This window comes from Chrysoperla carnea, chromosome 2 (assembly GCF_905475395.1).
Source record: "Chrysoperla carnea chromosome 2, inChrCarn1.1, whole genome shotgun sequence".
NCBI lineage: Eukaryota > Metazoa > Arthropoda > Insecta > Neuroptera > Chrysopidae > Chrysoperla > Chrysoperla carnea.
Window position 1 is genome coordinate 68,256,376 of NC_058338.1, and position 13,596 is coordinate 68,269,971.

At 28.4% G+C, this 13,596-nt stretch overlaps 2 protein-coding genes across 2 annotated transcripts in view; one reads left to right on the top strand and one right to left on the bottom strand.

The window, feature by feature from the left end:
• LOC123292220 (paired box protein Pax-5) overlaps positions 1-3,502 on the top strand; it is a 248,552-nt gene extending 245,050 nt beyond the window's left edge. Inside the window, exons 10-12 of the mRNA XM_044872788.1 lie at positions 2,665-2,904; positions 2,995-3,116; positions 3,349-3,502. Coding sequence (XP_044728723.1) covers positions 2,665-2,904; positions 2,995-3,113 — 359 coding nt within the window. The 3' untranslated portion in view covers positions 3,114-3,116; positions 3,349-3,502. The remainder of the gene's footprint in view (positions 1-2,664; positions 2,905-2,994; positions 3,117-3,348) is intronic.
• A 4,819-nt stretch (positions 3,503-8,321) lies between these two features.
• On the bottom strand, positions 8,322-13,564 carry LOC123292866 (zinc finger protein 664-like). The gene is made up of 6 exons (XM_044873579.1): positions 13,412-13,564; positions 12,976-13,168; positions 11,940-12,499; positions 9,965-10,106; positions 9,136-9,357; positions 8,322-8,491 (listed from the first exon to the last, which is right to left on the bottom strand). The coding sequence occupies exons 1-6, from the start codon at positions 13,562-13,564 to the stop codon at positions 8,322-8,324; spliced, it is 1,440 nt and encodes a 479-aa protein (XP_044729514.1).
• Between the last annotated feature and the right edge of the window lie 32 nt (positions 13,565-13,596).

The window sequence follows — 13,596 nt, forward strand, 5'->3', positions numbered from 1 at the left end:
AAATTACCTACCTCCTCTATAAAAAAAATTAACCATTAATTAATGAAAAACAATGGAAAGATGACTAACTCTATACCAATCATATATCTACAATAAAGTTAGCAACTCATTAAAAATAAATATTTAAAAAAGAATTCTTTATCTTTTAGTAAAAATCTGACACAAAAACAGTGAAGAAACATACAATATGCTTGAAAAAAAACGGCAACATAGTAGTCAGTTTTTTTTCTTTCTAAGAATTTTCCATTACATCATCAACAAAAATTTTCCATTAAAACTGACACAATCATTCATTGCAAGAACCATTTGGCTAAATTATTTTGATAAAAAATACTGTTCGAAATTTTTCATCGTTAATTGTATTTGTAGAAATTTTCAAACTTGTAAAAACTTCCTCTAGGAAAGAGTTGTATTTAAATTTTTGAAATATTTTCGCCCCACTAATGCAAAAAAATTTTAATCCCCTATTCGCAAGCACTCGGATTCAAAAAACGTTTTGTCTAAGGACGTTTTGTATAAAAATATTTTTATTGTATACTGATCAAACAAAACTTTGTTTCAATACAACTCCTTTCGATATGGTCACACACGATATGATTAAACATTTTGCGTCTTAACAAAATTGGTTTAAAAATCTTTGAGCAAAAACATTTTTTTGCTGAGAAAGCTAAAGCCGAAGCTGCGTTAGCGAAGAGATTGAAAAAATATTCATATAGGCAATATTTTATTCCCTCAGAGATTGAAAAAATAACAATTTATTCTTAAAATCGAATATTACATATTTAGTTTTCCAAGAATAATTATTTCGAAAACAAAGCGTCTAGATAAAAAACCACAAGTGTACTTTTTTACCCCCTCCCTCAATCCCCTGTTTGTCTGTCGATTTTTCTCATTAACGAACTTGACCTTTCAAATACCAAAACTCTTCTTGGTACCAAATTTTATTCAAATCGGATTTAAAATGCGACCGCTAGAGAGTTTACAGACACATAAACGTATATACATGCATATACAAACTTTTAACGATGGTCATTTTTGACGTCTATTAGGGAGGATCGATGATCATCTGGAGAAACTTTTTCAAAATTTTATCATCAATTCAAAAGCAATAGCTCCATTTCTTTCGGCAAAATTCGCCAAAAATAATTCTAGTCAAAATCATTTTTTTCGTGGCTAATTTACTAAAATGACACCTTGTACGGCATGTTTATTAAAACTTCAATAAAATTATTAAGTTTGATTTATTTTTTATACACTCCTGTACTTAAAATAAAGAGTGATGTTTCCATGTTGATGGGAAATTCTTAAGGACAGATTATAAAAATCAGATATCAACAATATTAATTACCAAGATATATATACTCGAATGTAAATAAATAAAAATGTATTTTTTTTATATTTTAAAAATTATTTATACATTTATTGCAATTTTCATTAAAATTTATTATTTTAAAATATACTACATATATTAATTCAATGCCAAATGTACAAAGATACAGACTTTTTTTTTTAATTACCTAACTACATGCAAATTACCTAGTCATTTTTTTCGTAAACACCTACATATGTAAGTACCCGTGCAAAAATTTCATAAATTATAAATTTTTTTCCTAGTTTCTTGATATTCCTAAAAAAAAATACTACGGTCAGGCACGATGACTACGTTGTTGTTTGGCGTTCGCCTTCGTGCCTGGCCGCAGTATAATATAGAAAGCGAACAATTTTCTAAAAAAATTGCTAATTTGAAATTTGATCAAAACAATATTGTTCTCGTTTCAAAATGCGCATAAAAAAAATACTGCGATTGCGTAAGGGGTCCCGATTAATCGATCGATAATTATCCATATTCTGATGTCATTCCTAAATATTATAAATATAGAATTTACTTTCTAAAGTCACAACTTAAGTTGATAAAATTTAGAAATCTAAAAGTTGAAGTAGTCTCTGTACAAAAAAAATTGTTTCTGTAAAAGAAAATACTTACTAATCTTATTTATTTAGTGTACTTACATTAGGGCTGACTCACCATCCCTGTTCTTAAATTTAACTGACTGACTGTCATAACTGTTATTTATATGCAATATACAACCTGTATAACAATTTCAGCTTTAGTAAATTCATTTAAATGCCAAGGCAATAATAACTGAATCCTATTTATTTATTTACATACATTGAGGCTGACGATCAGCTCTGTTCTAACATTTAACTGACTGACTGTCATAACTGTTATTTATATGCAATTTAAATACCACGATAATTAAAACCGTTTCGATAGCATATATCTGACCCCTGTTCTATCATTCGCTTGACTAACCGCAGTATGTGCGTATACCTACACAACTACTATAACCAAACCTCAAATGATCAGCTTTAGTAAATTCAAAGAATGTTTTTTGGTCAGAGTTTTAATCCATTTGCCAATAAGTATAAAAAGGAATATTTGCATTTTGAGATTTAAAACCTGCCTTTTAATTGGATTTCGCATTTATGTACAGTAAAGAAAAATAACAATTAATTTTCAAACGTTATGAAGTATTATTTACTATAATTTTTTTATATTTTATATTTGATTTGTTTTTAAATTAATATTTAATTTTGCTAATTTGTGCTTTTTTGTTTTCTGTTTATTTGCATGTTTTGTGGTTGTTAATTGTGTAAAAATAGCTGAGACTAGTTCACCATACAGTGCAGTTGTTGGCGTTGGTGTTGTAGATAGTGGTGGCTCACCAGGTCTACCCTTAACATTACCTGCTGAGCCACCATTAACGCGTGCCGATCAACAGCAGCAACAAAATGCAGCGACGCATTCACCAGATCCAGTATCTACTGGCGGTTTAACGGTTTTACAAACCCCAACCGCTTCGTCATACTCCACAATGTTACCTAGTTTTGGATACAGTACAGGTATGAAATCATTCATTTTCCCAAAGTTTCCAGGACCAGCATATTTAAGCTAATGCGACTATCATTTAATATTATTTTTTTTATTTACAGGTGGAACAACGGTGGTTCCAGGCTCAGAATATGCATACAGTTCAGCGTACAGTCAATATGGCGCAACATACGGCACATACGGCTATAGTGGTGCCTCTACTGGGCTCCTCAGTAAGTAAACCGTGAGTATATTTCTCTGACCTAACCACAATTCCAATACCTTAATATAATCCTATGTTCAGCACACACTGTAAATAAAAATCCTTAAAAAAACAAAAGCTCAATCCTATGTATACAAATTCCTATGCCTTGTAAATAGAACTACCGGAGGTAACAAGGGTTCTCTTAGTTAATAATTCTCGATGTGGAAAAATTGTCATTTTATTTATCGATTTTTTTTCAATTTTCTTATAGATTCTCCATACTATTATTGTAATAACGAGATGCCAAATGTGAATGGAAATGGAATTACCACTGAGCCACAAATTACGGATAATTTTGATCAATCAACAAGCAGATCACCTCTAGCTGCTACCAGAGCAAACTCACTTGCGTCGGCCAATTCTCCAACAGGAAGTGCGTGTTTAAAAACTGAGCCAATAATGACAAGCGCAGATTTATATTTAGGATAAAAAAAACGAAGAAATGAAATAAACTTTAAGTGAAAAACGAAAAATCGTTATAAAAAATTTATATATAAAAATATATCAACGAACAAATTTAAAAAAGACAATTTTATTATAATGACATTTTTTTTTTGTGTTTAAGTGAACATTTAGGAAAAATTATATTGTTTATAAGTTTAAAAATTGTAAATAAACAACAAATCTATGTTAAGAAAAAATGAAAAAATTATTGTATTTAGTGTTTTCAAAATAGTAGAAATTTGTAGATTTTAAGATTATTACATTTAAGAAAAAAAATGACAAATTTAAATAATTTCTTTTTTTTTTGCAAAAAATTTATGTTTCTTTATGGTCTCAAAAAATTCACCGTATAACGACGAAAAAAATGAAAATATTTATTTAAAAAAAGAAAAAATTGAAGAAAAAAATATTATTAACTCAAAAAATTCAATTTTTTTTCTCATAAGTTTTTGTAATAAATACTTGTTTTTTTTTTCTTTTTTTGGTGATTTTGTAATTAATTTTTTGTATTATTTAAGAATTCTTTTTAGTTTCATAGATTAGTCAAACCAAAGAAAAGTGTACACTTGCGTAAAAAAATTTTTTGTAAAAAGTTGCATTGTGCGGTGAAAAAAAAATCACATGAATAATTCAGAATAATTTAAGACTGAATTTAATTATAATTTTACTTGGGCATGTAACAAAAATTTTGTTTTACGCCAATGCAACATTTTTGTCCATCAACATTTTTGTATCCTGCTTTATTTTTAATTATTATTTTTTAATTTTTTTGTTTTCCTTTTTGTGTATAAATTTTTCATTTTTAGCTCCGCACTTTCATAAAAGAAAAAAATGATCACGTATAAAAACGTGTGTAACCACGCATAATATGCACATTCATAAAATTTTTGTATTCTTGATCACATTTCGAATTTCGAACTTATTTTCGAAAAAACTAAACTTATTTATGATTCCAATAATTTTCATATATGGTATTTAAAATAAACAAAAGATATTGGGAATTCTTTTACGACTGCGTTAACTACCAAATTCTAATCAATCTAAAGAGGTCAGAGCTTTCCGGCAGATGTATTTTATGGTAATCGGAAACAATAGACCCGGGAAAAAATATATTTAAAAAAATAGTCCGAAAAATGTATAGGTCCGGAGTAATGTTGTAATTACGAGTTGGATGGTTGAGTTTGTCGACTATCGAGGAGTTGTTTGGATTCTGATTGATTTTCAAAAGTTATTTTACTTATAAAAACTGTTACAAAATGAATGCTGCAAAATAAGATGTTTTCTTTTAAAAACAATTCCATTACTATTAAATTTATTAAAAAAACTTCAAACATCAAAAAAGTGTCATAACTTAATTAAAAAGCTTTCTTACCATCGTCCTTTTCTCTACGGCAAAACGAAAGATTTCCCAATAACTTAATTCAAACTGTGCAATTTTCTTCAGTTCAATGTGTTTTAAGCCCTCTTACGACAATATGTTATGTAATTCTTAAAGTCATATAAGTGAAAAATGTATAAATAAAAAATATATTACATAACATTTTTCCTTAAATTACAGTAAAACTTTATAAAATTTATTTGTATTATTATTTAGTAAGGCATATTTTAAATTTAAATCTATTTAATAAATGCGATCAATAATATAAATTTAAAGTAATATAATTTCAAATTAATAAATAAAAGAAAAAATGATTATATTAAAATAAAAAATAAAAAACACTATCGTTTAAACGACTAGTCATTTATTATGAAAAAAACGTACTGTCAAATACTGTTAATACTTTTTAAAAACGGACTTAAAAAAAAAACAAAAGGAAATTTTTTTAAACTAATTTATGATTTCATTTTTGAAAATTTAATTCATTTTCTTTACTACTGATAAATAATTTGATTTAATATCTTTAAAAAGAGTGATTTTATTATATTTTAACGTCATATCCATTTTCATTAAAGAACTTCCTAGAAATAATTCGAGATTAATATCATAGGAAGGTTCTTAAACCTCCCTTGCTAGAAAAAAATTATTATATTTGTATATCGAGTCAAATATTGGTTAACATTTTTTCGAAAAATCACACAGTGCCGGATTAACCCACGTCGAGGCTTGTAGGTAAAAAAAACGAGGGGTGTCGTGGGACTCTCGGTAGGAGCTATAGTCCTTTCGTACCTTGGTACATTATAAATGCAGCGCTTACTTTTTTATTTTTCAAGATATTTTTCTGAAAATTTATATAATTAATTTTAAAAGTCAAATACTTGTTTGATGTTTTAAAAGAATTTAATTTTATAGCTACTTTTAGATTTCACTGTATGAATTAATTGTAATATAGACATACTTCTGATATAGTAGTCAATCCAATATGTGCGTACATTGAGTTGAGTTTCATCAGGATATTTATTATGACATAACATGAAAATTTCATTGTATTTACCTTAAATTATCTCTGTCAGCTTTAACTTTTGATAACTTTCACAACTCAATTTTTTTAAATGATAAAATATAAAATTTTGGCAAAAAATATAAATTGACTAATATAATAATATTTTTGCATTTTCTCAAAATTCATGGCAAGCTGAATCGATTGAAAATGTTTTAGTTTCCTGGGTAACCTAGAGGAAAATAGTATTTTTATTTTTTTAGTCTTCGCAAATCAACTTGGCGCCCCCTCTTTGTAGCGCCCTTCTCGTACTAATTTGTCTTTTTCTCTTTTAACCTTTTCTCGAGGCCGCCTAATGGTTAATCCGTCTCCGTATTTACACTCAGATACAAAACGTGAAAACGATGAACGATTTATTGTATAATTTAGAAACACTTAGTTGATTAGAAACTTACCGTAAAATATTAAGGTTAGCTATACTCCGTTGTGGTTGGAAGCAAAACTACAACATCTAAATTAATTTTTCCTATTACTTTCGAAATGAATGCGTATATTTTATATTATACCCAAGAAAATTTCGTCAAAAAATTTTACTATTCGTTTACTAATAAAACAGTTTTAAGTTAAAATATAAATAAAATCACTCTAGTCACATAGTACCGAATATAATGTGAACATAATTTTTCTTTTAAAATCACACTTTTCATCATAAAATTCATTACGATTTTATTTTTTGTTGTATTTAAAAAAATATCCTGTGATATTAAAAACAAAAAATGTATCAAAAATTATTCCAAATTTATTAAAAAAAATGTATCTGTATAGAAAAAAACTCAGCACCGCCAAGCAATGATAAAAACGATACCAATTTAAAAAAAAATTTTTATTATTTAAAAACATAAATATAGCTTCTGTACCTAAATACATGCTGTCCAGTCCATCACGGTTTTGTCTTTTGTCATTCTAATGTTAAATAAGTACCTAGGTTAATAGGACTGACAAAGACAATCATGATGGGGATAGGAATATCATGACGGCTTGTATTTTGGAACAGACCTTTAAATGAAAAATTATTCCTTTTTTTTCTCCCTTAAGTTGAGAATGTGTAATATTTTACCAAAGAGCACTGATTTTACTGTTATATGTTTTTTTTTTTGTATTGCTATTTAATTTAATAATGTCATGTTTATATTAAAAATAAGTATGAAATAATAATTAAAGAAATATTTTTTTGTTTTATTCAAAATTTATTATAAACTGAAAAATAATTTCCTGCAAGTCTTCTTTCCTTCCATCCACCGAGCTGTTGCATAGAAATTAAAAAAAAAAAAAAACTAAAAAACCATTGACTTCTAGTTTTCGAGAGCGATCACTAATGTGCTTATTTCGGAGGGCCAGGACTCTACATTCATTAAACCTATTAGAGCTGGGTTAATTTTCAAATCACAAATTTGAAAAGCATGACACAAATTTAGTAGGATTACATACTTGGTTTATCAAAATTGAATAAAATTTGGATGTGATAGAGCAAAATTAAAATTTTTGGATTTTGATGACGTCATAAAGTTCAAAAATTCAATTTTTTTTTATAACACTGGCAAATTTGATCCGATCTTATTGGAATTTTTTTGAAATCCACTAATTTTGGGTCATTCTTTTCAGCTGTGATGTCGCTAGCTATCACCAACGTGCTTAATTCCGAGACCAAAACACCACATTCAGAAACCTATTAGAGTTAGGTTAATTTTGATTCCAAATTTGAAAAGTATTATCCAAGTTTAGCAGGATTCAATACTTGATTTATCAAAATTCGATAAAATTTGGACGTGATACAGCAAAATTAAAGTCAGCGCCCTCGTTACGGCCCTGACTTTGACCTACAATTATCGATAAACATAAAGCGTATTTTCTATCGATTAAATGCAATAACGGCATATTTTTAAGTTACATTTCCTCCGAAAGCTAACATTTTCCGAAAAAAACTTTTAAACAAAAATGTATTTTTTTGTAAGGTTTAACTTTCTAAGTTAAAGTGTTATTTTATCTCCTACCGTTTAGAATCTAAATTCCTTATTAAAGAAACCTGAAGAACTAGGTCCAATTTGATGTCGGAACTTGATGGCACAGCCTGTATATAAAGGGTATACACAGCCTGTATATAAAGGGTATACAACCTATATATAAAGGGTATAAAAAGTCACTGCGATTCAATATAGAACTAGTGAATTGTAATAAATTTTTTACATGCATGATACACATCGCCTACACTATTGTGAGAAATGGATATTTTACACAGGAATCGAGTTAAGCGGAATTGAGTGAGTTATAAAATAAATACACAAATTTTAAAATTGATTTTTTTTTATTCATGACTTTTCATATGATTTTCCAGAATATATTTTCGAGTATATGCTTTCCCACAGATTGTACAAGCAAAAGGTCTACTACCGTCATGTGCTCGTAAATGTACTTTAAGATGAGAACTTCTGATAAATGATTTTTTACAAATTGTACAAGGATATTTTCGTTCACCTAATAGAAAAAAAAATTTTTATAAAATTTATAATTTTACCTGAGTAGAAAAGTCGTGTAAGTAAAAAAAAGATAGCCACACATACATACACGTCACACACACATAACTCATTTTTCCATATAACACATACTGTATAATTTGCGCCCTAGCGGATAAACAGTGTTGTTTACGAAAAATGTTTCAACCAAAAGTTGTTTAATTTTTATAAGGGACATTATTTATCTTTAAACTTTTATTCTATCTCTAGTGGTTTACAAAATGGGACCTACGCACCCTAGACCCAATTGACCATATATATACTCATTCATATATATATACCATATGATACTCATTCACGAACTCTACCTCACTTTTAACGTCCTGAGCAAGCTATAAAAATTTCAGCATAATATATTTTTTCGTTTTTGAGTTATCGTGTCTACAGACAGACAAACAGGCAGGGAGACAGACAAACAGACGGACAACTGAAAATGGACTAATTGGGTGGATTTATGCTCACCTATAAAAGAAATAAATAAGGTTTTAATTCTTTCCGTTGGTCATATTATTAAAATTGATAGAAAAGTGTTTGGCATTTTCTGGTATTATTCAGATCAGACCTCTCGTCATGTTTAAAGTTTCTGTTATTCTAATAATAATTTACCTGTATGAATAACTTTATGTCGAGTCAATTCACGTCTACATTTAAATCGTTTATCACATATATCACATGGAAAATTTCGTTCCTCTGAATGACATAAAACATGTCGTCGTAAGGAAGCTATGTAAGGAAAACTTCGATCACATGTTGTACATTTAAAATTTTTTTCTTGTGTATGTGTAATTTTATGGCAGTGTAATGAATACCATAATGAAAATTTTTTATCTAAAATTAAAAAAAAAAAATAGTTATGTCCTATTAGACGGGTTAAATGGCAAATTTAAACATTGAATTGCAAATTTTTAACCCGGCGTAATTGAGCTTAGCCTTTTTGGGCGTATTAGCTGTTCTATTTAATGTCACTGCGGCTGCCGCGGAGTTTGCACGTATGTGAAAAGCGCGATGGTAAGTTATACCTGACCACAATAGTCACGTAACATTTATTATCATGGTTTAATGATGAATTTCACACCCTTTTTCACATTTTACGAACGTATTAGCAATTCTATTTAGTGTCGCTACGGCTACGGTGGAGTTTGCACATCTCACGTCTATGAAAAGCGTGCGGGTAGATTATACCCGGCCACAATGACCACGTAATTTTTATACAAACAGTTTAGTTTTCTCATTTTATAATAAATAAATGTTTTTTTTTCATAAATAATATTTATAACTCCCTATTTCCGAATATAGAAAACTAATATTGACATAAGACTGACTCAGTGTACATGTGTAAAATATACCCGACCACAACGGTTTTGTTCTGTTTGGTCGTCACAATGACGCCGAGTTCATCAATGTCGTTCGAAATTTGAAATGTATATATACATACCACAAAGCTCACATTTATAAGGTTTTTCACCAGTATGCGTTCGTAAATGAGCTTTATAATGAGAATTATTATTAAGAGTTTTCCCACAGTATGCACATAAACGACCTTTTGGTGCAGATATTTTTCGTCCTTTTGGATGATCCTATTTAATTGGATATAAGAAAATAATTTTTTTAAGTTTATGCCCATATAATTAATTTATTATTCTATAATCTGTATAATTAATTTGTTTAATAAACCAATAGTCCTTTGGAAATCTTATTTTGGCGGCGGAATTTTAAAATATAATTTATTATAATTTTTTTTACTTAGGGTAGTATAGCCGTATCGAGGGTTACAGTTAAATACTACTTTTTTAAATTTATTCGAAAGATCATAGTTTCCTACGTTAAGAAAAGGTTTATGTTTGAAAAATTGGCACAGTTCACCTAATATTACAGTAATTTAATACATTACAGTGTGGATCAAATCCGGAAGTTCTGATTTTTCGCAGACTTAAAACGTACTATAAAGTAAAAAAAACTTCCTATTGTATTAAACAGCACTAAAAACGAATTTTTGTTGAATATCAACATGATTTACCGTACCTACAGGTTTTTTTAACCTGTACTAGTCAAATTAAGGATGTTCCCTCGCCAGTAATAGAAAAAATAAATTAGTAGATAAGGATCCGAATTTTTAGTATGATCAAAAAAAAATTTGGGTATCTTATCGATCAATTAAGAGAGTTTTTATTAATTAAAAATACACTAAATAACATACCATCCTCATATCATGCTATGTTATTTAGTGTATTTTTAATTAATTAATTACTCTCTTAATTGATCGATAAGATACCCAAATTTTGTTTTGATTTAATAATATGTAATGTTAACTATAACATACTAAAAATTTGGATCATTTTCTACTAATTTATTTTTTTCTATTACTGGTGAGGGAACTTCCTTAATTCATATAAATTAATTTTTTATTTTAAAAAAAAAAAAGCTATTAGGTTCAACTTATAAATTATGAACACATATTATGAGAAAAATTATATAAAAGATTGTGAAAAAAATTATTGCTGATTTGGCTAGAGTGGTATGGCTTCAATACGTCTATACTATCTTAACTGTAATAATTGATTTGAAAATTGAGTTGAATTGACACCGTTGACTTTAGATTAGACGATTAGAGTATACATAGACTAAGCATCGCCTATCTTTTCATACAGTGAGAAGCGTGAAAACATCTGAGGTAGTCAGCTAAATACATTTATCAAAAAATATATTTATCAAAAGAATATAGGGACATTTATCAAAAAAATATACATTGAATATAAGGACTTTAATCAAAAAAATATACATGGAATGTTAAATTTTCATATCACAAAATATTTTACATAAAACATCGCAATTTCACTGAACTTTTTTGCTTTTTAGCTTAAAAAACACTTTTCACGTATCACTTTACATTTTTTCTTACGAATCTACAATGGATAAGACCTAAGCATTTACCTCAGATGTTGGCACGCTTTAAAATGTAACGTCCATGGAGGTTAGAAAGAAGGAGAACGATCGCTATAAGAAATGGTGTCCCAGAAATACGGACAAAATAAGTGAGGCGCTGCGATCGCTAACTTGTCTCAATAAAAGCGGGCTGTTGTTAAATTTGTACATTATGCAAGTAATTTCATCTACTTATACTCATAAACAGCTAACTTCGCAGACACTACTTACCGACGACAGCGCGGCTGGTGGCTGAAAAATGAACTATAAATTCTACAAATTTTCAGGGACAGACGCGCTAATGCTTTAGCGCGTAGCGATCGTTCCCCTTCTCTCTAACCTCCATGGTAACGTCAATGATTGACATTTACCATTACAGTCCTAACAGGGTAATCATTAACTATATTCGATATGTTCCGTAAAGTTGACGACACACATCGAGTTATCGAGATAATCAGCTATATCTCGGTGTAAAATTCATCACTTACCTGTAATTTAAAATGTTCTTTTAATTCTTTAAAATTTTCAATATTTTCTTTAGAACATGAAAAGCACTGTTTATGTTGCATTAAGTAATGCCTTCGTTTTTCTCTTGTCGACCAACTAATTTCATTACATAATTTACATAAATCGATATATTTTCGTGTATTTTTATGAGCCTCTTTTACATGTGTAATAAGATCTTGTTTTAGTGGAAAATTTTCGGAACAATATTTACAAGAAAATTCTCTTTCACATGTTTCATCTTTAACATTTTCTTTAATATTAATTATTTCAATTTCATGATTATTACTTTTCATATGTTGTTTAAAACCTATTCCAGACCAAAATATTTGATCACAATGATCACAACATCGAATCGATTTACGATGACCCTTCTTTACGTGGTTAACTAAAGTATTTTTTGAATTAAAAAGCTCGTTACAGTGAATACACTTATATTTGTTTTCTAACTCCGTTTTAGAGTAATTTTTATTCTTAGAATGATCGGTTATTTCATTTTTTACAACGGTATCATCTTTTATGTCCACTTCTGCAGTGTCATCGTCTAAAAGCATTTTGATAATTATTACTGATGCGGGATATACTTTACAAAAGAGATTAGTAATAGAAAAACCGTTGAAGTTAGGAAAACGACACTTTCCTAAATTATATTATTATTTTGGATTAGAATTCAATTCCCGAATAATTTGAAAAACAAAAAAAATCCTATTTTAAATGTTGACCCAGGGTATATTTTGTTTCCGACGTATATATATTATTTGACAAAGAAGAAGGGTCAATTATTCTCAATTTTTTTCACTTAAGAGAGGGGCGGTGAGCTTTAAAACATAAAAACAGTATCAAAAGGTAATACATTACTTTCGGTATAACGATCGGAAAAGGAAGTTGAAGTTCAGATATTTAGAAATAAACCCAAACAGATTAAAAAAAAGACTAAAAAAATGAAGAATTTTATCAACGTTGAGGGAATTAATAACCGTTTAAAAATTTAACTTTCTCTCAAAACTGCTACATAATTACCAAAATCTTGTTTGATGTCTTCATTGTTAAATAAATTATCATCGTCAAATTCATCTCGTATTGATGTATTTTTAATTAAATCGTTCATAAATTGTTCCGAATACAGACACTGTACTTTGAGTTTATAACTCAATTCCAATTGATTTGAACAATCTAGACATAATTGTTTGGGTAACACATCGTCGACTGAAACCTGTAAAATTTAATAATCTATAAATATCGTAGAGGCAAGAATGATTTCACCCGTTTCAAAGATATAAAGGTAAACCTAAAAAAAGTGTGACTAAGACTTTACTTAGGAATAGGAAGTTAGCTAACTCATTATGATCTTTTGGAAATTTTGAACAAACATCATTAAATAGGACCTTCTAACACATCACAAAAATGAAATATTTAAAATCGAATCATTCACTTTGACAAGAAGATTAGGACTTACTGAGATAGAAGTGCATTCCTTTAACATGTCACTGTATGAAATTAATTCAGATACCATAACATCAAATATAGATATCATATTTTGTTTTTTACTATTCATACAAATTCTGCATATTGTATTCAAATCAGAAATTTGTATTAATTTTCGTTCCATTATGAAATAAATTTTTCAAAACATAATCTTAA

Coding starts and splice junctions, on each gene's coding strand:
- LOC123292866 (XM_044873579.1), bottom strand. CDS start 13,564: ATGGAACGAAAATTAATACAAATTTCTGATTTGAATACAATATGCAGA. Junction 10,107..11,939: donor AAGAACATTTTAAATTACAG/GTAAGTGATGAA, acceptor CCAATTAAATAG/GATCATCCAAAAGGACGAAA. Junction 9,358..9,964: donor TTATAAATGTGAGCTTTGTG/GTATGTATATAT, acceptor TTTTAATTTTAG/ATAAAAAATTTTCATTATGG.